Genomic DNA, 24,794 nt, shown 5'->3' with positions numbered 1-24,794 from the left:
GCCCTCTCTCTATAAAAGGTATCTATTAAAAGTGGGGGGCAGAGTGAATTAAAGAGGAGGGGAGGAGGGATGAGAGGGAGGGAGAGCAGAGAGAGGATAATGACAGAGCGAAAAGAGGGAATGAGTGGGACTGAGAGAGACGGGGAGAGAGAGAGAGAGAGTCCAGCCGGCGCTTCAGTGGGCTAACGAGAGAGAGTAGGATGTTGCCTGGAGGCTGGTAATTAGTGGATCTTCGGAGGCTGCGGAGGCCCACACAGCTGCCCCCCCGAGGTCGGCTGCACTCCGGCTCAATCCAGGCTCCCTCCGCCACGGGTGTTTGAAGGTACTGTTTTTAGACAGAAGTCGCCCATCGCTGAGATTTTGTGTTAAATTTGACAGTTTTCATGCCCCCCCAAAAAAAAGACAAGTGTTCAGTGTTTTATTGGGAAAGCCTAGACCGTCACGGGACGCTAAAACTCTCCACTGAAACCCAGACTAATTAAATTCTTTTAGGCGGGTTAGCAGCTCCTTAAGGCAGGGTGACTCTGCACTTGTAGGGGAAACTCATTTAAACGGAGAATTCATCTACCAAAAAAAAAAAACATTGAGCAATTAAATGAACAGATAAAATGTGCAAAAAAAATAAACTTTATCGCAGGTTTTATGGACTGTTTTTATGTAGCTGTGGCAAAGAAGGAACCTCCATTATATCAGCAGTGACTAGACGATTTCTAATGTTTAATAAAAGCCAATATCAGCCCGATATATTGGTCTAACCCTTGCACAAACACACATAGATCAACATAAACATATTCCAATTTACAGAAAGTCACTCACACCCAGAACTTACCGTTATTAAAATCTGTGCAAGTATCTGCAATTTGGTCTGTGATGTATTGGATCACATTCACCATTTCTTTTAATGAGATTACTGTAAATCCATTATATGGAAACCATTGCTCCCAACCCCATTAGCACCTCACAGATTATGAATCACACTTAGCATCCACTTCTATTTTATTCCCTTGCTTTAAATGGTGAAATAAGCTGTGAAATGTGTGTGTGTGTGTGTGTGTATGTGTGTATGCATGCAAATGATGGCTTTTATGAGAGAGTGGGAGAGTAAACAGCGGCATTACTGGGATTGATGTTAGTTGTGCTTGGAGAGTGCCATCTCATACATGTTTCATGATGCCAAACTCTTAAGTTCAGCAGAGACGGAGAGGCTCAGGAGGAGACGCTGAGGAAAATGCCTCTTCTCCTATTCAGCAACCTGCATCTTTCCAGCTAATTCAAAATTTAGTAGACGCTGGCTTGCCACTCTGTGAGGACACAGGTAGGATGAGACATAAATTATATTAATATTGATTAGGTACAGTATTTTCTCTCTTCACTTGGCTGCAAAACATGTTTAAAGGTCCCATATTCTACAGTTTCCAGTGTTTTATTTTATGTCTTGAGGTCCATTCAAAGCTGTGTGTGTGGTGTCATGTACCAAAAACACTCTCAATCCATTTTTACACATTCATTTCCAGCATCTCTCTGAGCCTTACCAAGAACAGGCTGTTTCTGTCACCGTGTCTTTAAGGCTCATTAATATTAACGACCCCTCTGTTCCGATTGGCTAACCGTTTCAAGTGAAGTGAAATGTGAGACACTGCGGCCCGGCAGCTACAGGTAGGGAAAACTCTCCGGTAATAAACAATGACAACCGCTCAACCGCTTTGAATAAAACACTTTGTTAGTCTATTATTTCTTACAAAAATGATAATGATAGCACATCCAACTCCTTTATCATCACAGAGGCAAGGGCAATCCTGTTTTACACAATATGGGACCTTTAATGGAAGATTTGACTTCCTCGCTTGTAATGAAAGATGTGGGAATGTGGGGTAATAGTGTGGTCAAGGTTAAGAACTTACTTTTATGTCATTTCTGAAGCAGTTTTGTTCAAATCGTCGAGACTAATAATGGTGATCACAATATGTAGCAGTGCATTGTGCAGCCCCTAAAATAGGATGCAACATCGGTCGTGTGCCAGATTCAAATCCACAATATTGCGAGGATTTAGCATACTTACCCCGCTAGTCCCCCAATGCTCCCAGTGGGGAAATTATTTGTTGACCAGTAATTGCATATTCATTGTCAGCAGATGTGAAAAGACAGATGGTCACACACGATCAGTTTCGCCATCAGCGGTTTTTACTGTAGGTATTTATAAATATTCCAGTTTAAATACACTAATAAAATAGCTTAGACATTTCCATAACGTGACATTAACAGTTCCCCATAAATCGAGATACCGTTAAGGTTTCAGGATCGACAAACCTGAGCCACAAAGAGAACAGAAATGAAACAAGGGGGTTTGGTAATACATGCTACACGGTAGCTAAATACAAGCCATACAGTTCCAGTCCTCCAGGCGTTACCACTGCTTCACTACTGGATTGTTTTTCTGGTACCTCAACGGGCCGTGATTGAAAAAAATAGTTCTGAATACATGATATTAAGATGAATTATGAATAGGTTTGTCCTGTTTTCGTGTTGAATTATTGATAGAGATTGTTGAAAGCTGGGGGTTTGAATAATTGGGCGATTGATTGCAGAGGGGTTATATTTAATTAAAACCTTTTTTTGACAGTGTGTAACTTTTGGAGCACTGTAAGTGTAGAGTAAATCATTTTGACAGCAGTGTCTATGCAAGTCTCAAAAGCTAAACGTATTCAAACATACATCCACACATCAAAAACGCCCAGTCAGACCCATACAATGTGTTTAACGGGGGATGAGAAGAGATAGTACTCTTCTTTGTTAACACAAATTCTTGCATGCCTTCCCCTTCCTTAGCTATAGATTTGAGGGAAAATATGTGCAGAAAAGCCAGTTTACCGGCTCATAATCCCCTCTGTTGAATTTGTGCAAATTATTACCCAGTGAATACCCATGATTCAGAGCTTTAAGGAACAAAGCTTTTATAGATTAAAATAGAATAACAGGATAAATATTTTAGTTTCTTAATCACACACACACACACACACACACACACACACACACACACACACACACACACCCCAGTGTATTTACTGTAGTGTACCGCTCAAGGATACAGCAGCAGGTTTTTAAAGGAAAAATCCACCTTCAGATACTCTCACACTGTTATTTCCAGGAGTTATTTTGTGATCAAGTGTTGTAATTAAGTTTTTGTTGTAGCCACTTTCCCTCAACCTGCCTCGTCTACCTCAGTTAGTGATTTCCTACATGTCCCAGAATGCCTTTCGACACCCCCCAGAGAAGGAGCGTGGACTTTCAGCATTGCATTCTGGTCTATTGAGGCTACTGTTGGTGGAGAAATTAGTCTCTCTCTTCTTCTACGATGTATTTCTCCCTGTATGACTGTTGATCGTCTCTCGGTGCCAAATGTCGGCTCTAGAAAGAAGCCCTCGCTCTTCGATTCTGAGGGACTGATGTTTTAGATCGAAACATTTTCTGCTATCGAACTCCACTGCTGTGCTGGAAATATCTGGACGCGATGTCACGTCGTCTACGTTTGAAAAATACACGTCTACATCGTCTACGTAAGAACAATACATCGCCGAACGACAGGATGGAAAATGCAAGGTGCATCACTAACAGCTGGTTTTTTTTAGCAGGGTTCTCAAGTTTTTTAGGGTGGATTTTCCCTTTAACTCCTCATTTGCCCTGTCGGTCTCCTATGAAGATGAAACTGGAACCAGCAAGCTTGCAGCCACTGACCCTCCCTGCTCTGACCCGCGCTCTCAGGCTTCGCGGACTCTCGGCCCGGTTGAGTAGACTGATGCGCTTGCCTCGGAATCAGACCTGGACAAGAAGAGATCTGAATATTGTACTGAACACAAAGTACTTCAGGTGTGCTTGATCTTCCTCAACGCTAACGCATCACTTCCTAAACGGCCGACCGCTACGCGAACGTATCGACGCCGCACGAGTCAAGAGTTCCGCGTTATCGTGCGCTGGTGTCCCAGCAGCGAATCCAAATCTTCTTTTCCGGATGAGTCTCTGCCCTATCTCCAAACCCACAAATCCCCGGCCCCCCCCCCCCGCCGGCGTGATAGACGGCCACGCTTCTGATCAAATTAATTCCGAAACGGCTGAAGGATAGTATTTCTATCAAGGTGCGAGTTTAAAACGACTTCTTGGTTATCCTCCATTACGCTGTCACGGGTTCTCACTTTTGTGCGATACCCGAGGAAAGCGGCGAGCACCCGCCTCATCGACTCTTCGAGGCGTGCGGCGTCCGACGGTAATAACTCCGTACCCGTCTCCTCCATCGAAAAGGACGGAGGAAGCAGCCGTTCAGACATAACATTCTCCTCATATCATCTCCCGTACGTGACGGTCGGTCGACTCCCCCGCTGAGGGCAATCTGCGTTGCAAACCAGTGAATCTCGGATCTGAAAACTGTTCTATTTTTCTCGGACATGAGCAATCACACACCCTCGCGTTTCTCCCTCTGCAAATACAGCACGCACACATATTTAAACCATGCTCCCTCAATTTGCTATGGTGCGTCCTGCCAGGATGGTCAGAGACACTGAGGGGCTATTACCCAAAATGCATCACGGGCCTGTTTCTGCCGTGTGGCCCCATGACCAGAGTAGTTATATGATTTCATGAGGCTGTCTCCTGGAACAAGGGACTGTATTTCTGGCCTCGGTCGCAGGTTGGAGAGCTTTAAGAGCCCTGACTCGAGTCAATTGCCCTTCTATGAGTCTATCTTCTCTCAGGTCATTGGTATAAAATGGTTATTAGATTACTGATGGTCCATAACTGATTGAAGCACGTCTTTAAGTGTATCTCGTTAAAGACACATCCTCTATCGATCCTCATTTTTTGGGTGCTTAGTTCCCTGTGTCGGTCAGCATGTTAGTCCATTTCTAACCGGATTGTAACTCTTCTACGTATGCCAGAACTCTTTTTTTCACTGTTGATGGTCAGGGGATTTTGGCAACCGTCCGTCTTTGATCTGGATGAGTTTGTTTTTCCCGTTTGCAGCAATGCAATTCCTGGCTTGAACCAGACTTCGCTGGTTCAGAACTAGACAGATGTGTTGCGGCGGTTGCGTTGCGTCACTGCGGTCATTGCGGCAGGACGGTCAGTATGTTGGTGATGGTCCATCTCTGACTGGAGCAGTCCTGAATGGCCAGCTGGAAACTGAACTCTGACTGTCTGCTCTCCACCAGCTCCAGACAACGCTGAGTCTCGCTGTTCTGGATGGAGCCGCCCTGGAGAGAGAGGGAGAGAGAGAGAGAGAGAGGGAGGGAATATAATATATGAAGTCTTGACATGAGGCCCAATCGATCGGCCAGCAATCATTATTGGGCAATAAATGTTCTAAATAGGTCATCATGATTGGCTGAACACCGTTTCAACTGCCCAATCAAAAAAAAAAAGCTTCAATTTGAGCCAAGTTGCGTTAGTCAGCAGAATGTTAGTAGCGTAGGCATGTCGTCCATCTGGCATTATAAGTTCATTTCTGTTTTGAATTTCTCAGCCTATGATCATAGATTAGAACCAGTTTCATATACTGGACAGAAGGCAGAGCCTTTGCTGGCACATTGAAAAACTTTTAATGGACTGCCAGTGGCAAAAGGTGAATAAACAACCCAGTCATCAAGCACAAACTAACATGTGCTATATACTGTTTGGATAAAACCTATGATTTATTTACACATGGATAGGTAGCCATAAGAGCAGTATGTTAAGCACAGTGCTATGTTGGAAATTTACTGTTTATGCTTGCTGTGCACTTTTACATGATCCGCCATTGTTAGTAGAAAGTAAAATGCATCAGTGATTAGATCAGTGATGAGCTGATCACACTGATTAAAAAAATCAGCAATCAGAATCGTCCCAAGAAAGCCTGATTGGCACATCCCTACTTGACATCACATATTTACCTAATGTTATATTATGTTAATATGTAACATTAGATGTGTTATATGTGTTAATGGTTATGTTATGTCACATTAGGTAGTGCCTTGTTTCATAACATTTTTGCTTTGGCAACATTGTAAATGTGCAGTGAAGCCGATGCCAACATGTTGAATTTGAATCAATAGGAGATAATTGTAAGTGTTATACTGATTTCTAAATCGAGCATGCACGAATTGTTTTTGTTTTGCTCACTTGGATTTATTATTTTAATGTTAGAAGTGTATTGTTATTTACCACTTATTTATTTGTATTATTGCATTCAATTGCACTTCGATGCAATACTGTTCATTCACGCCAGGAACGCAGAGTGAATTGAAGTAAATTGAGAGAGAAAGGGAGAGTCATGTAAGAACGCCAGGCCGTATGTGTGTATGCGTGTGTGTGTGTGTGTGTGCATCTTGATTTGTTCAGCAATAGGACCCTAAATAGGTTCGTACATATGGCAAGAACAGTAATATGTTTTAATGAGCCGGAGCCCCGGGAGAACAGACCGAACTCATTTGTGTCAAACTCATTGTGGGCTTTAGGAAGCCTGCTTTAAAATCAATACGCTTTACATCAGCCGCAGTAACAAACACAGAGTGAACATCAAAGGAGGCCGGAGAGAGGAGAACTGAGTGTACCAGAGTGTTTCTGAAGAGGCTGGATCGTACCGCTAACTCCGCAGTCCACTACACTACAAATACAATAATAAAAAAAAAAACGGACCTGAGTGGAACAGTAACAAAAAAACAAACTACAGTTCTCTTTGAGACTTCCAACTCCCTAAAAAGATATCGATTCGCTCAGCCTTTGCCTGCCTGTGTACACAGCTGCCTCAGCGCGGTTTTGCCCACTTGCCGGCTAACGCACACGTGTAGGTGTGATCGCTCGGAGGGACGGCGTTTCCACACACTCATGTCACACTCTCGCTCTCACACACCCACTTACACATGAGACAGAGCGAGAGAGAGAGAGAGAGGGAAGGAAAGGAGAGGGCAATCTAGCTGTGTTGAGACTCCCATATTGGATTTACAACAGTTAACCTCTATTTACATTGATCACAGGCTAATCAGTCAAATGATTAGTCCACACTGTGTTAGGTACTAAGATAAATCTCATTCGATTTCCAACGATCTATCAGTTGATCCCTCACCCCCAACCAAGATCAATAGTTTTATATACGGAAGTTACTCAGTAGAATATGTTCCCTCTCAATATCAGCAAAAAGTAAACTGTCTTTTAAAAAAAGGATGAAAGAACTCTTTTTATTCAAGCATCAAAAAGGCAGATCTAATGTGCGTTTCAAGAATGTTGTCACCAGATGTTTCCGGGAAGCTCATCTATTGAAGTGTTCTTAATTATTGATTGTTGTCTTTTTTTTTTCATAACTGTGTATTTGTTGACTGTTGCTTTTTACATTTCCTCTTTGAATTTGGAGTCTTGTATGTCTGGACCCCAGGAAGACTAGCTAATGGGGCGCCGAACAAACAATAAACAAGCGGGAGATGATTTTCGCGCATATGGACGTGATTGACAGCAACAGACTGGCAAACAAATTCAGAGTTGAGTTGAGAATGCTCTGGAACTTGTAAACCCTTGAAAAGCACTGGGGAACAGACTGGAACAGTTTGTTATTGTGCGGCTCTATCTGACTTTTTTTCAGTCAAAACTCAGTTATCCACATATTCATGATCTTTGAATGTTACTTTAAGCGTATGTGGTGTTATTTTTTTTAAAAAGAGTCCAGACACTGGGGTTAAATATTTAAAAAGATAGAAAGTACATAACAGCATGTCAAATCTTTGATGCTCAGTATCTCAGAGCTGAATCTAAGAATTCCAAACTCACGCCCACTTTTTTTTCCCACTGCACAAAACGCAACGCTTCTCCACGGCTCTCTTGACAGGCATCGGGAGACGCGGCGTCCGGGACGGGGCGCAGGGGGGGGGGGGGGACTCGTCACCGTGGGACCGCGCTGACGGGCGCCACCGTGCGCCACCGTGCGCGGTAAAAGCAGGCTTAAAATCCATTAAGATAATCACAATGATCTTTCCTACCACCTCCGCTTAAGACAAGTCAATTGCCTTTCTCTAAGTGTACGACCTCCTGAGTGACTTCCAACAAGTGTACTTAAAAGTCGACGCTTTCCCCTCCCTGCTCCCCCCCCCCCCCCCGAGGAGAACAGCTCAGACGGAGTGTATAGGAGCTGAGTCGGAGCATACACAAACAACGCAGCCTCTCTCTCTCTGTCTCTCTCTCTCTCACACACACTCACGCACACACGTACACACACCAGCGTCTGGCATGCGTCCAACACCTTGTCCTCAATTCAGCGGCGTGCCCGGCCTGTCATTCTGCCGAGTGCAGAGTTGGACCGCACTATTGATTCCCTGCTATTAAGGCGGGAACACCAGTTAATCAGTCGGTCAGCCAGCCGGCCAGAAAGCCATCAGACAGCCAGTCAGTCGGCCGGCCGGCCAGCCAGCCAGCCAGCCAGCCAGGCGATCTGTCAGCCTTGCCCCTCAATCATCGTGTCATCCACCTCAAAAGGATGCGGTAACTAAGAGCTCTATGAAAAGAACGAGGGCTAAAGGATACCGGGCCGTCGAGCGTGAAGTGTTTGTGCAAATGCAGTTCATCTCAAAGCTGCGCCAGGCAAAGATTTTTTATGTAAAAATCAGCCTAGATCCTCAAAATTCAAGCAGCCGCCTTCCGCTGCGGTGTGAAAATTGCATAACGCGGCTTTAAAGTCCTTTTTAAGAACTGTTCTCCTAGCTAAATATTTCCCACTAAAGTTCTACGTCTTTACTTTTAACCATGACTACACCCATTAATTATGGGCTTTGTGAGTTGACCTGCTTTTAGCGGAAAGACAGCTGTGCAAAATGCCTCTTATAAAAGGTAATAGGCGAACTTGTTAGTGACTGAAGCCAAATGTGTGTGTGCAGTGCGCATACAAAACATCAGCTGAAATTTGCTGCGTTAAGAATCTTTTAGAATACAACTGCGGGTTATAAATTTCTGATCGCAATGAATGAAACACGCCTGGCCACTGATCCCACATCAGCGATGCTACACTGAGATGCTTCATAAATAGTCTGATAACCACTGTAGAAGTCCCATCTATCATACATCTATCCTGTACTTAGGACTGGGCAATAATAAAATATTATCGTTTATCGTCTTTCATCTTTCAAATATCTTCATATCGTGATATGAAGATATTTTAATATCGTGACACACATTTCTGCTGTCTGAATTGATGATGACAAGCAAATTTTACTTAAAAACTCTCATAAAATGAGGTATGGTAGGAATATTATTTGAATATTTCTGTTTCGTTTGACATCACACCTAACATTACCATTCAGTTCAATGAGATGAACATTAATTTGATTATTTAATGTGATTTTGCATACATGAACCATATCGTGATATATATATTGATATCGAGAAAAATCCTTATGATTATCATGATATTGATTTCAACCAAGCACTACCTGTACTAATGGTGCAGTTTTTCCGAAATGATTCCTCTTAAACAGAATTCTGCACAGTCAGACTTTGCTGTCGTCGAACTTTTACTTATTACACCGTATCGTGAGATTAGCATATCGTCCCATCCCTACTGGATATATTGTGAGCATTGGGATTAACACTAAGAGTGGCGGCTTCTCCTTGATGGCGTGGGTTCAAATCCTGACTAATACGGCGCAGTTGCATCTCTCCTCCCTCTCCCTGACTCATAAAACTCATGAAAAACGCTCGAGGGAGGGTGGACTAACCGCTCTCCCTTAAAAAACAAAAACCACTGGAGGAGTGCTGCTGGTGATGCTGTAGCGTAGTGTGTGTGTGCCGTCGTGAATATAATGAACGGGTGGCGATGTGCTCTGCATTTGTGAGATGAAACTTTTTTTTATTGGGTTACCGGAAGGGAAGCGGTGTCCATAAACGGGACAAATAAAACCGACTGACAAAACAAGAAGCTGATATAAGAAAATAAAACAATACTACCTGCTCTCGGTAGATTTCTCCAAAGGCAATTTCCCACTTTCCCTTTCTTCATCACTCTTTCTCTCTCTCTCTCTCTCTCTCTCTCTCTCTCTCTCTCTCTCTCACCCCCTCCCCTCCCTCTCTTTCTTCATCGACGGCCGCTCCCTCAGGGTCAAGCTCGGTTCAATATTGTAAAAGATCTGCTTATCAATAATTCACAAATACCGACTGCCCGCTTCACATGAAACACTCCCTCCCTCCCTCTCTCTTATTCTCTCCATTTCTCTCCTCCACTGCTTCTCTCTCCCCGCAACCCTTCCTCTCCCGCTCCATTCCTCCCTGCTCTCTCGCCTTATTCTCTCTCCATCTCCATCTCTTTCTTCTCCCTTCATCTCTCTCCCTATCTCCACACCTTTCTTCTTTGTCTCCCTCCACCTGTCTCGGTCTCCCCGTTCTTCTCTCTGTGCCCTCTCTCTCTCTCCATCTCTCTCTCTCTCTCTCTAGGCAGGGAGGACCTCTGACTTCAAACACCATAAGCTGTGTGTCAGATCCTCCAGCTACAGTCTTTACGGCCTCCCTAGAATAATATCCTCAGCGCTAGAGATCAAACACACACTCACTCACACACCCACGCATGCATATAGGTATGCAGAAATATAAAGACACATATGCATAATACTTCTGGCATCAATAGAGGGCATTCAGGTGAGGTAACACACCCTCTGGCGGCCATATTGGACGTCTGAGCTTATTATGTTTCTACTACTTGACCGTTTCGGGAGATTTTAACACACACGATTCTTTTCTGTGCCGTTTTTGACTGGGAACTGATCATTTCACCACTGATACATCTGACTGATTATGTGTTTAGATAATATTAACTTGTTAGTTAGCTAAGCATAGCATCTGTTTGGCTAACCATCACTGCATTGTTGTAAACACATCTGACACACACTAGCTAACGTATCTAGTAGAAGCTAGTGTTAGTAGTGGCTAGTAGTGGCATGTTAAAGTTCCCATATCATGTAAAACAGGATTCCCCTTGCCTCTGTGATTATAAAGGAGTTGGATGGTCTATCTAACCATGGTGAAAGTATCAAAATGCACGGTCACCAACTAAATCCACACAATCCATATTAGAAAAGCGAGCCTCTAAACGAGCCGTTTGGACTTCTGTAACTTTGTGGCGTCACAAAGGTTCTTTCGTTATCATTTTTGTAAGAAATAATAGACTAACAAAGTGTTTTTTTTGAGCGGTTGTCATTGTTTATTACCGGAGAGTTTTCCCTACCTGTAGCTGCCGGGCCGCGGCGTCTCACGTTTCACTCTCGAAACGGTTAGCCAGTCGGAACAGAGGGGTCGTTAATATTAATGAGCCTTAAAGACACGGCGACAGAAACAGCCTGTTCTTGGTAAGGCTCAGAGAGATGCTGGAAAATGAACGTGTAAAAATGGATTGAGAGTGTTTTTGGTACATGACACAGAAAATAAAACTCTGGAAAGTTTAGAATATGGACCTTTAACATTAACATCGGTTGCTTTCATAGTTGCCTCGTCTGCTTTTTATATCATGGCCACCTAATCATCCCTCGTTACCTAATTGGCTCTTTCAGTCCTCTACTCTCCACTGAGATAGCTGATGTGTGGTGAGCGTTCTGGCGCAAACTGGCTGCCGTGCATCACCCAGGTGGGTGCTACACTTCGGTGGTGGATGAGTTGAGTCCCCCCCCCGATATGTGAAGCGCTTTGAGTACCTAGAAAAGCGCTATATAAATGTAATCAATAATAATAATAATAATAATAACTGTGGTTACTTTGTTAAGTTAGTTTGTTCATGTTAACTGAGCTGACTCTTCTCAAGCTACAACTCAGCTACAACAGTTTACAACAGTTGTGTCACAGTAACCTACAAGTCGACCTTATCAGACTATTCACTTTTACTTTGAATGTCACTGAATTGATCTATAGCCACACCACAACAAGCTTTTTCAGGCGTCTCTTTTTTCTCTTATTTTATTTGCACACAGCCATTTCTCTTATGGACCTCCCTGACAGCGCCAGCCTTGGTTGATGGAAGATTTGAAATTTTTCTCTGTACCGCCACATAATGTAAAATAGAGAGTAAATGTAGTTAGTGAAAGGGCAAAAAAGACTGTTGTCCTTGAAAGAACATTGAGCTTTCTGGCATCACGCTGGATTTTGTTGAAAGGCTTTTGTTTATAAGAGTCTGTGGATGGAGAGAGAAGAGAGAAGAGAGAAGTGACAGTACAGTGAGCCGGGGTTCAAACCTACGCTACGACGCGCACATTAGTTCGACATTTTCTTTATACTCATCCACGTCCACTGACCAATGTGATTGGGAACATTTCTGACTTAAGAAGGTTGATGAAGTGAACTTCATTTACAGCATTTCATTTCAGCCCTTCCTTTTATGAATCTTTCATACATCTAACATTTCATCTGCTCCGCTAAAAAGCGAGCAGCTCAAAATCTTCAAAATCCCCGGGCCTTATTTGACTTCTTGCCTAACTTTTTCGAGGAAAATGGAGCGCTTCCTTATTGCAAGCCCCGCGGGAGTTCGCCTAATGGGTTTCATCTCTTTGACTTCTGACATAAGTTGGGAATGTGGGATTTCTGACTCGGGCCGAAGCTAATTAGAGCGAGATTCACTGCCAGTGTGCCCAGTAGCTAAGGCTATTGAGGAAAAGCTGAGGGATGGAGAGCTATTGTTCACTGAGGAGACGGGAGGAAGGAAGGATGGGAGCGAGAGAGAGAGAGAGAGAGAGAGAGAGAGAGAGAGAGAGAGAGAGAGAGAGCGAGAGAGAGAAGATGTATCTCACATTTTAATGATATAGCTAAGCAAGCCTCTTATGCAGGGTGGTGTTGTCTGGAACAAAAACAGTACATACGCACAGGCATACACACACACACACACACACTAGAGGTGCCAAGGGCATGAATACAGTACAGCAGTATATCTTATTTATACTAATTACCCTTCTTCCCCTACTTATCTGTCACTTTTTAAGGCAACATTGCAAGTCTGAAGATTAAAAATAAGACAGGGGGGTTGTTAAAAGTCAGAAAGTGTGGATGTGTGAAAGCTCATTATCCATCTGAAGCAGATGTGCCTTTAAAACGCCTATTGCGTAACGGAAGAATGATCCATGCTCGCACGACACGAGACAAGGTGCCTCCTGGAATCAGAAACAAAGCGGGGAGGAATAGGCGTGAAGCTGAAAAAAAAAAAAACCCAGAATAAAATTATGGATCTTCCTTGCTCAGACAAGAAATAGCAGGTAAGTTACAGCTGCATATTGAATACCAATTAGGAACGCAATGAATCCAATGAGGCAGATCAAAGACTACATCTTAACAGAGAACCTGAATTGGGGGCAATACATTAGCGGAGTGGGAGTTTGTAATGTCTTCCCTGTGAGAGACTAGATCAGTTAGAGTTCCCAGTTCCTTAGCATTTAGGTATGCAGGTATGTTACTGTACATATATACTGGGAGTCCCTTGCCTAAGTACGTGCCTTGTGCCTGTGTTGTACCTGAGTAAAGGTCCAGGTGAGCTTCATGTGCTTGGTGGAGGCGTAGCTGCACTCCAGCAGCCTGGGTCTGCTGTTCACATCCACCAGACACTTGTTGTCGTCGTCATCGATCGTCGGACTCAGCACTCCCAGGTGAAGCTGCTGGGAGCTGGTGTAGTACACGTTCTGCGGGGGGGGGGGGGGGGGGGGGAAGAGACAATGGGGAGTGAGGAGAATAGACTTGATTTCTTTCTTTCTTTGCTTCTTTTTTTTCTTTTTTTTTTGAAGCGCCAGCCTTCAAGAGTCCCATTGAGCTTGGGGGAACTGAACGTGAGACACTTCACTGCTCTATACCTGGGCACTTCATCATGGTGAGGGGAAAAAATAATTTTGTACAAATTAACTTCTTTATCGAACGGTATACAATTCTTAAAATGAAGTAAGTGAAAATGTAACGTAAACTAAAAAATGAATCATTAGTTGTAATTTTAACCTCCCATAATTCTCTTGGTATGCAAATTAGTTTCGACCACGTGACTCAGCAGGAGAGCTAGCTTCTGAGTTCTTTAGCTTGCATGGAGTGTAGGCCTTTGTTTATCTAAATATATATATATAAAGCTAAAACATATACCTAGCATTTTGTAATACAGTACATCATTGTATACGCTTCTATGTATGTATGCAATATGCTATAAGCTAGGGCTGGGCAATATCAATATTATATCGATATCGTGATATGAGACTAGATATCGTCTTAGATTTTGGATATCGTAATATCGTGATATGGCATAAGTGTCTTTTCCTGGTTTTAAAGGCTGCATTACAGTAAAGTGATGTCATTTTCTGAACTTACCAGACTGTTCTAGCTGTTCTATTATTTGCCTTTACCCACTTAGTCATTATATCCAACTTACTGGTGATTATTTATCAAAAATCTCATTGTGTAAATATTTTGTGAAAATAGTCATCCCTACAATATTGTCGCAATATCGATATCGAGGTATTTGGTCAAAAATATTGTGATATTTGATTTTGTCCATATTGCCCAGCCCTACTATAAGCTATGTTTGCTAATTAGGTCTATATGCCAATGCGCCGTGGGACTATACAGAACCTGTACTTGTTCTTTTTTCAGTTTCCTGTCATTTTTCCTCATTTGCCTTATGCTTTTATGCCTTTCATTATGCTGGTTGTTATGCTGTACTTGAGTTTGAATTAGCATCTGTTGGATGTGGAGTGCATATTGTTTTCTTGCCTCACCTGCACAATTTGCCATCTCTCTAAACCGCGTTCTCACTTTTAATCTTGTGAGAAATAAATAGGCCACATGTAACCGGTCTAATTAAGAAGGAGAGCGGGGAAAGAACAATAAAAGAAGGCGGAAACAGGCAGCGGCTGCAAAATGCAAGAGATGAAGGAGGAAGGAGAGGTGGGCGAAAGAAAAATAGACCTTGGCCAAACATTAGCTCAAGAAATTTTGCATGCCTGAAAAAGAAAAAAACAAAAAAACCCCACAAGGACATGGTAATTTATGTAAATGTTCTCCCCGCTTTTGAAGCTTTGCGAGTGTCTGGGAAGGTGAATCAAGTGCACCTTTAGTTCAGAAAATTTCAAACCATATCCGAACATGCGTTTGCCCGAGTCGGGGAATACAGCAAAGGCAGGAGGAAAAAAGAATGACGGAAGACATCAAATAAAAAAAAGCAAATGAAAAGGATCGAGCTCCACTTGAAATCCAAACAAGCAGAAAAAAGGGGTGAGAACAAGGAGTAATGGAAGAGAAAATAAGGATAGAAATGTCACTGCTCAGGATGAACGACGCTTGTGTGTGTGTGTGTGTGTGTGTGTGCACGCCCATATCCATATTTACTTATAAATGTGTGTACATGCTTGCCTTGCCCCAACCACCACCGCCACCAAAGATTACAGGGGGAAACAGCTGTGTGCGTGCTCTGCATTAGTGAGTGTGTGTGTGTGTGTGCGCTTTCCAAGACGAGCATGCCTGTGTGTGTGTGTGTGTGTGTGTGTGTGTGTGAGCTCCGAGGAGGTAATTGATGAGAATGATGACCGTCTTGCTGCAACAGGACATTTCCAGATAGGAGCCATTATCACACTGCGAACCAGCCAGAGAGCTTTTAAGCTTCTGCTTAAAAAACACCCTGAGACTGACAACAGGCCGAGATAAATGTGTGCGCGTACCTTCGAGAGAGGCTTTGTCTCCCTGTGTATGTGCATGTGTGCTAATAAGAGCCCTTCAACTCGCACATGTCAATAGATTGACGCTCGGTTCCCAACAGAGGGCTTAATGCTATCTCCTCCTGCCACGGCTCCTTAAAACCTCTAATAGAAGGATTAGCGCCAGGCGCCGTGTCAGACAGACGGCAATCTCTCCTGTCAGATGTACATATTAGCCAACGCGGATAGACGAAAGCCCCGTAAGCTAGGGCTGATTTGCTGCCGTTTAGTATGTACCTGTAGCAGGTGACATTTGGATCTGAGCTCGATCTTCACCTTGTTGTTTAGCCGTCTAACGCTGTCATTCTAAGTGCTATCTGGCTGACATGGCTGTGATCCGAAGCCGAATGTTGTTTATTGCCCAGGTATCTGTCCAGGTAGGTGTCTGATGCTCGTTTGTTGTCCAATATTGACATGAGAGGGGTCATCTGACAGTAGACCCTGGTTGGACTGTCAGTAAGATAGCACTCCTTTAAGTTTCTCCACACTTCAAACAGAAGCGTTTATGATCAACCCGATCGATTGCTCCGTCCCTTGAGGAATCGCGCGGACAATCGGTCGACGGGCTAGAGTACGCCTATCCAGACCCACTTTACAGCATTTGAGGAAGAACAGCCCCGCGGCAACTGATGCAGGATAGATGGAGGGCAGATGCATGATGGGAGACTCGCACAATACCACCGGACAGCCCTGCGTATTCTTCACTCCCCTTTGTCCAGATTAGCTGGATGACTTGTGAGCTGGAGTAACTGCATTGTTAAAAATGTTGTGCGATTCGAGTCGGAGAGATTAATAAATGAAGCTCTCTCTGTGAAAATCTCTTCATCACGGAGCTTTGCCCCGCTATAGATCGCAACAGAGAGAGAGAAAAAAAAAAAAGCAGCTTGACGCTCATAAATCTTTCTCCCAGAGGTACTTGGCTAATTGCAGTCATTCAACTTGTGTGTGGCAAAGATGTTCAGTCATAAGATGATCAATCAGGAGCTAGAGTCAATACCACAGACAGTTCACCTAAACAAAGGTGGCTTAATGAAAAATATACAAATTATGTCTATAGGTGGTGTACATACTCTGAATATAAAGCAACCATTCACCGAGTCCAGACCATTTACATCAGGAGAAGAAGTTCACATGTTCAAAACCTCAAGTGTCTTTGAGCCAAACACTGAATCCCTACTGCTGACCTCTGGCCTCCCTGTGGAGGAGGGAGGCAAAAGAAAGGAGAAATTCCCTATAATCACATAAGTATTACATGATCATTTCATTCATTCATTTTCTCTACCCACTTCAAGGCCATGGGGGGGGGGGCTGGAGCCTATCCCAGCATGCACCTGTAGAAATCGATAATCTAGTGTTTATGATGCCTTTTACACTCTTGGATGTTCTTGTTTACAGTAAAAAAAAAAATTGCAGTATTTTTTGCCAAAGGTGTATTTTGAAAAAAAACGTTGCCTCAGAAATGGGCCATTGTTGTGTAGAAAACAGACTTTACTGGAGTCGACCAATCAGCTTACTTTTGGGTCTAGTGGAGGGGGGCGGACCCTCTTGTTCTGCCGGCCAATCAGAGCAGGGGCCTCTTTCTGGCTGCTAGACACGCCCCCCAAAACAGCCTGTCGCTCTTTAGGCGGGAGCGGGGCACTAGAAAATAACTAAAAATTGTATTTTCACTTGGAAAAAAAACTCCACAGGTGTGTTTGCTAGACTCCAGGTAATGACGTAAAAGCGTAGGAAAGGCGGAAAATACACCTCCTTTAAAAAACAAATTTTCCGCCCGCTCTGAAATCGCCCCCTGGTCTTCCATATATATGAAGCTACGGCAGAGAGACCCACTTGCTACCTGAACGCCTTGTTTTCAGTATGACAGCGAATCGGCTCTAGCTGAGGCTCCGGGCGAGCTTATTACTGACAGCCTGGGATGTCGTTAGACAGGCTAATCACTGGTGTTTCCCTCAGCCATCTGCTCTGGCAGTGAGAAGACAACACACTCACACACACACACACACAGAGTACAACAACAGCTGCAAAGGAGGAAAAGAACCATCTTGTCTCAATATATAATGAAGAGGTTTATCCAAACAAGTGGAAGTTAGAGCGAGGTTGAGGGAAGAGAGTTGAAGAGAGAGCAGACAATGAGGTTAACCGGAGACTGAAGAGTTGGAGAAGCTGTTATTTATAGATATCGTTAATGAATTGACTCGAAAAAACAGTTTCTCCTACTATGGCGGCTAACACACACACACACACACACACACACACACAAAGAGAGAGAGTGCTCACAACAGTATCTTACACTGATCAGATTAGACCCAGTTTTAATAGGCTTATGGACACAGTCATCTTGAAGCCGGATTACTTCAATGAAACGACAACCGCTACGATGTCTCCATTTTATAACCGCTGCCTTTTAATGACCCAGAAAATTAAGCAGCGGGATCTTCTATATTCCACTGCCGGTGACACATCATGTGTTTTTTGTTTTTTTTTCAGTGTAAGTAACAATTTGTGGGAAATTTGCTCCGACTAACGACGCTCTCTGAGTGCTTATTGAGATTCACACCTTGGTGTGAGAATCTGCAGGAAAATGAGACGTCGTTTGATCCTTCAGTGAGGTTGTGAATATTTTTCTTTCTCACGGATTAATAGACACAGGCACACACACACACACATGCATGCACACACACACACACACACACACACATTCTCATAGATCAATTTTGACAAAGGTTAAAGTTTTAGCAAGTCCAGTAATTGGTTTCGTCTGACACACACATACACACACAAAATGCTCTCCGATCAATTTGTCAAAAGTTTTTAATTATTATTTTTAATTGGTTTGAGTTTTCCTTGTATCAAACCAACTCCCTGGCGAAAGAAGTCTATTTTAAATCATTAATACACTACCAACTTTACACAAAATGATAAATCAATGTCTTGTAAAGTCTCTTTAAAGTTGAAAAAGAAAAGAAAAAAGAAAGCCACTGTTGGAGAAAGAGTTTTTTCTCCTTCCCCAGTGGCAAGGCTGCGTTTGATTAAACTTGTTCTGCTACTTGCTTTCTCTTTATCAGGTCTCGCTGTTTTTTCAGTCTCTTACAAACATCAAATCCCGCTATGTGATTTCCTGCAGCTTGTTCATGTCTGCCTGAACGTACTTACAGGCACTTTGTCACGTGTACACTCGTGTACCCGCCCACACACACACACACACACACACCTACATATACACACACAAGCACATGAATGCTGCCCTGGTAAATAGCCTCAAAGGTCTAATTTTCAGACTTTATTGATCCAGCCACAAACCAATCTCTGTTAGCGAGGCTCCGCCAATACTGAGGCAGAGATCAGATTTCTATTACCTGCTGGATTTCAACAGCTATTTCTCACCCTTATTAAGTCCTTCGAATAAAATACTGTCATCCAAGCCTCTTATATTGGCCTGAAATTGGCTCCTAAAATCAACAACTGCACTAAACTTTTAGAATTACCAAATGTGGCACATATATCACATAGACCTTATTTCCATGGCGGCCATTTGGAACTTGCGTCACATAGGGAAGGATGATTCCACATTTTTTGGAGTGGGATTGTCCTTGTAATGGAAATGATTCCAAATGAAAATCAACACAAAAATGGGAGTTTTACACCGGTGGGCATTCAACCAATGAGCCTTGAATTTCTCCCTCCCCCTCTCCCCACTTGTGAAATGGACTATAGCAATCGCAGATTAGTATAGATAGGCCTAAATGAATGAATGATTTAATTATAAATCCGTTTAATTTAAACAGTTTCTTCGATTCCAGAGTTTGGAGTCGAGATTGCAAAAGGAGTCTTCGATTCTTCTGGAGTCAAGTCTCCATCCCTAATGTCATGCTCTGCCTGGAACAGCAAGTTCAGCCCAGCTATGTTGTGTACCAAGATGTGCATCAAACAGACATCGGGAAGTGGACCAACATTTTTCATTTCACAGAAAAATGTCTTAGAAATAAATGGATATCAGGAATCCATACAGGCTAGGGTGACCACATTTTCAAACCCCCAAACCGGGACCCTTAAGTGTCCCGCACATTCATGCACGCGCACATGTATGCGCTTATGCACGCACCATAGGCGTTTTCATCAGGATGGGGGACAATTATTTCAGCGCTTAGCACACCTAGTGACTGCACCTTTCAACACCATGGACAGCGCCTCAGCAAACGAAAAATTATGTTTTGTCTCCAAAAATCCACCAAAACATAGTTTATGTGGTGCATTGTTTATGTTTTTTGAGAGGGTTAGGTAATAACGAGCGGGACAGAACATGATAAACGTCTATGTAAGCGCTGAAAACAAGTATAATACTATTATTATTATTTTAATTGTGGTGAAAACTGGGACAATTTGGTAGTGAATGTTGAAAACTGGGACATTTTAGTGTTTCACAGATATTTGTCGGGACTCGGGACACCAATCTTGAAACCGGGACAATCCCGGACAAACCGGGACGTCTGGTCACCGTAATACAGGCTCACATTTTAAGGGAATGTAGCTAGCTAACAGAATCTAGCCTAGGTAGCAAGCTAGTAAGCTAGCTAACTTCCCTGCTAAATTCAAGTAGTTGTAGTTGCTGCTAGCTTATTTTTTTACTGTTAGATTGTCAATATTTGGGTAGAGTTTCCACCCTGAGTGTAGTGCAAATTCAAAATGGCCATGGGAATGATTCTGTGTTTACGTCACAGAAGAAGAAAAAGAATAAGATGACATCACACCGTGGCCGGAGGCATTATGTTTTCGGGTTGTCTGGCCGTCCGTCTGTCCGTCCGTCCCATTCTCGTGAACGCGATATCTCAGGAACGCCTTGAGGGAATTTCTTCAAATTTGGCACAAACGTCCACTTGGACTCAAGGATGAACTGATTAGAATTTGGTGGTCAAAGGTCACTGTGACCTCACAAAACACGTTTTTGGCCATAACTCAATTCATACGCTAATTATGACAAAATTTCACACAAATGTCTAATAGGATAAAATGATGAAGTGATGACATTTTATATCCAAAAGTTCAAAGGTCAACTGTGACATCATAAAGTTTTGTTTACCACTGTCACTGAGAAAATGATCTTGGGTCATTCTACAAAAACGGTGGAAGTGCTGTCACTTACTTTTGCAGACACCAAAATCCTTGAAGTTGACCTAATAATCACATTAATAACATATGTTCAATAAATAAAGACTGTCCTTGCAATGATAAAACAAAGTTTATTGGCGGAGGCATACAACCGCGAGGCGGCTATTTCTAGTTATTTATGAATTTAAAACCAAGCATAGATAAACTGGCAGACATTACTTGCTTTTTTGTAAGTGGAGTTGACTGTATTACTGTGAATATTGATCATTTAGATTTTTATTATCTTGGACTGCCAATATTCAGTGGATTTGCTGCAGTTTTTGCCGCCTCTGTTGACTCACTTCTGCAATTCATGATGCCAAGTGGGGGAAATCCCACATGTCCTACTTGTACTTATCACTAGGAGGCTGACGTGAACGGCTTTTCCCAGCCGGCAGGTCGTATGAGGTGAAAGACATGACTGCGGCATGAGGTCAACAGGGGCTATTTACTGACTTAGGCAAAGAAATCCTCAACTCTACACTTTCTGATGCATTCCCCACTGTGGTTTCTCTCTCGCTCTGTCTGTCGATCAGTGTCTCTTTCACGCTCTCTCTCTCCCTCTCTATCTCTCTCTCCCTCTTATCCTCCTCCTCTGTGTATCCTTCCAGGCTTCCCTCCCTCCTCCGTCTGAGTCAAGTGGCTGAAAAGGAAACTCACGTACAGTACATTATGCATCGCTGACATTCAGCAGTTCATCAGGTATTCACCGCCATATCCATCCATCCCATTGGACACACACACACACACACACACACACACACACACACACACACACACACACACACACACACACACACACACAGAGGAACGGAGCGGTTCTGTTCAGAAAGAAGAGGACTCGGAGGTAATCTAAAGCGATGGACGAATCAGAATGAAAGGATCTGAATGGGGAATAAGTGGGACTGGGGGGAATAACATTACAAAAGATCTTCCACATGAATAAGGAATAAAGAATAAAAAGTAATAAAGGCACGACAGAAGACAAGAAGAATAATAAGAAGTTAGTCTTTGATGTCGGCTATGAAACAGTTCCCGCTCTTTGCTCTGTGAATCCTCGGGCTGGGTGTCGTTGGGAAATGTTTTAAAACTCATACTGGTTCCAATACTTCAAACCGGAACTCACTCAGTGATGTTTTTTGTTTTTTTTCTTTTGTTGATAAGATATTCATTGTGGTATAACTAATTTTCATTTCTAGATGTAATCAGACTATGCTTGATGTTGACGTTAATTGATTTTCTCAAATTAAAAAGCATCTTAAAGCGCTTATTTGCTTAAAATAAGCAAAAATCAAACCTGTTATCTTTTGATGTTTATATTTTTTTTTTGATACTGATCGTGAAAATGGATAGGTATTGTTTTACCATGTGGCAATTTGAGCAGGGTTGGTCACTGAGGCCTGGAATTTCATTAAGCTAATGCATGGAGTGGTTGCTTGTGCATGCATATATGTGTGTGTGTGTGTGTTTTAGTTGGTGCTAATGTGCATACAAATCCCTCTGCTGAGTATGTGTGTGTGTGTATGCGTGTGTTTGCATAGGGGATATCCATTAACAGCAAAGATTGGGGATTTATTCATTATATATCCAGCATTCTGTAATCCCTCAACAATTACCTCAGCAGGTACAGGATGGATAATAACTCTCTCTCTCTCTCTCTTTCCCTCTCTCTATATCTTTCTCATATCCTCGTAAAAATTCTTTATCCTCCATTTCATTGTATGTGCAGCATGTATGCATGTGTATCTCTGATTCTAGCCATGGAAAGCCCAAATATCTCCGGTCTATATAGTAATTAGTTCCCCTTTCTGAGACAATACTGTGTAATGATATTCTAGTGGTATCTTTACTGATCCTAGTAAAGCCCAAATATATCCATGCTATCTGGAGATCCATTACAGAGCGCTGGATACATTATTATGGGTTGTTAGAAATCATTTTTTCTTTTTGGCCGCCTTTCTATTCCTCCAGAAATATCAGCCAAACAAATGAACTGTCTGGTCATTTGTCATCCTTTAACACGCCAAGCTAAATACTGGGTTCACTTCCACAAACAATGCCATTTCGGATAAGTAGATTGTTGGCAGCGAACGTCTACGCTTGCCGATATGCCTTAAAATGCAATGTGTTGTCAAAACAGCCCCTCAAATTATAATGAATTTGCATCAACAAAGGCCAAATGAATAATATTGTATCATTCTGCGTCCCGAAGGAGGGAAATAAAATTGGCCCACAGGCCTCACTTTGGGCAGTTCTGGCTCAGAGCGAGGGCAATCTGCTCCGCCAGAGGCTGAATACATTTTTACCTGGTATCTCTCCCCTTCCTGTCCTATCCCATCTTTCGTCCGAGCTAACTTACTTCAAATTGTACCGCATGAAAGAGTGCGAAAACTTTTCAAACATCACGCCCTTTTTAATTGAAACCAGTTCACAAAAGACTCCGAGCTTTTCATTGTGCGGAGGAAAAAGCTCAAGAGAACCCGTCCCTTCGGAGTAGCCTCGCCCGTCTCAATTTTCCGTGTTTTCAGCCCCCTCGAAAAATTAATAAATAAATAACAACACTGAGGGAGATAAAAATGTATTATTACGACTCAATTTCTTTATCGGCAGCTGCTGATTATGCCGTCTCCAGGAAAAAAGGGGGGGGGGGGGAAATTGTGAATGGGGAAAAGACAGGGGGGGAGACGGCGAGAAGCGCTAACGCAGCTGTTTCCGGAAGCCGATTCGGTATTGCTGAGTGTGACCCAGATAGGAAGTTGGAACGGCAAGGCACCGGTCGAAGCTATTAACTTTACTGACAATAGAGGCGAGGCATCGGAGTGTCCTCAGAAAGCTCTCCTAGATGCCGGGTCTCGTCTTGTTCTGATTATGCAAGCCTCTTTATGGCAGCGGGGATATAAGCGTCGCAGACAGTCGAATATGAATTTTTAATTTGTCAAGCTACGGAACATTCCAAGAGCGGTGGGAAGAGGGAGTACACAGTCATGCTCCCTTGGTGTTCAAAGTGTTTTTCAGCGCCTCCATTAAAGGGGTAATGAGTAAGATTTTTTCCAGCCCATCGCACTAAATATGCCATGATATATCTGTTTGATCAATACCAACGACTCAGCAATTACTTTCCAGGCGTTTTAGCCTCGTCCTCAAGCCAAGAAAGCATATGACAGAGCAGTATTATTATCCCAGTATTAAGCATGGTGGTATTTTACCTCTTCTACACGTTTCTGCTCTCATCAGCTAGCTAACTCCTAGCTAAAATATCTTGGTGGAGTGATGTTTAAAACTATAGGAGTAGGTGTGTGCAATCTGCTATTGGCTGATCTTTGGTGCCAGGTGATGTCACCACCTGTTGTACCTCTATAGAAGGTGAATAACCTGGCAACAAAGATCAGCCAATAGCAGATGGCCAGTTCTGTAGCATGCTGTTTACCATTAGATGACAGGCTTTACACAGATTTGGGTTTGAGGTTTAGATACTCTTTAAATAACGATGATGATGGTGGATCCGACCGAGTCCAAACATCTACTCTTCAAAGATTTCTCCTTGCTAATGGTCATGTCTGGTGTGTGTCATGTGTTGGGGAGGTAGAATCGAGATTAATAGAATAGAATTAGGGCCCACTGACCTGAGGTGTCATACCGTGACAGAGATACATGATGGGAACGTTGTCAGTGTCCGGTCCCTGGTCCAAGCACAGGTCATCTCTTAGACTGTTCTTCAACTGGAGGAGAAAGACAGACAGACAGAGAGAGAGAGAGAAAGAAAGGCAGAAAACGACAAAGTTAAGATGGAAACGGAGAGGGGGAGAAGGGGGCTAAAGCGAAAATAAAATCTCCTGTTGTCTCTCAAGTTCCAGGTAGATGGATTTTTTACGCAAGCTGGCGGGAAAGGAAATGCATCTCATCTCCAGTCTCATTTTGTTTGCAGTGTGAACAGGCATTTCTTTCTTGCCATGA

General features: G+C 43.0%; 1 protein-coding gene across 1 annotated transcript in view; it reads right to left on the bottom strand.

Moving 5' to 3' along the window:
• Positions 1–5,093: 5,093 nt before the first annotated feature.
• The window catches only part of galnt18a (UDP-N-acetyl-alpha-D-galactosamine:polypeptide N-acetylgalactosaminyltransferase 18a), a 111,194-nt gene continuing 91,493 nt past the window's right edge, over positions 5,094–24,794 (bottom strand). Inside the window, exons 9-12 of the mRNA XM_071524350.1 lie at positions 24,464–24,559; positions 21,021–21,023; positions 13,482–13,646; positions 5,094–5,240 (exon numbers count right to left, since the gene is read on the bottom strand). Of these exons, the coding sequence (XP_071380451.1) occupies positions 5,094–5,240; positions 13,482–13,646; positions 21,021–21,023; positions 24,464–24,559 (411 nt within the window). The remainder of the gene's footprint in view (positions 5,241–13,481; positions 13,647–21,020; positions 21,024–24,463; positions 24,560–24,794) is intronic.

The sequence above is a fragment of the Centroberyx affinis genome, unplaced genomic scaffold (genome assembly GCF_046629955.1).
Source record: "Centroberyx affinis isolate AG114_WGS23_722 - 3 ecotype Tasmania unplaced genomic scaffold, CSIRO-AGI_Caff_v1 ptg001184l_1, whole genome shotgun sequence".
In the NCBI taxonomy this organism is placed as follows: Eukaryota; Metazoa; Chordata; class Actinopteri; order Beryciformes; family Berycidae; genus Centroberyx; species Centroberyx affinis.
This window is presented reverse-complemented; position numbering and strand designations above follow the sequence as displayed.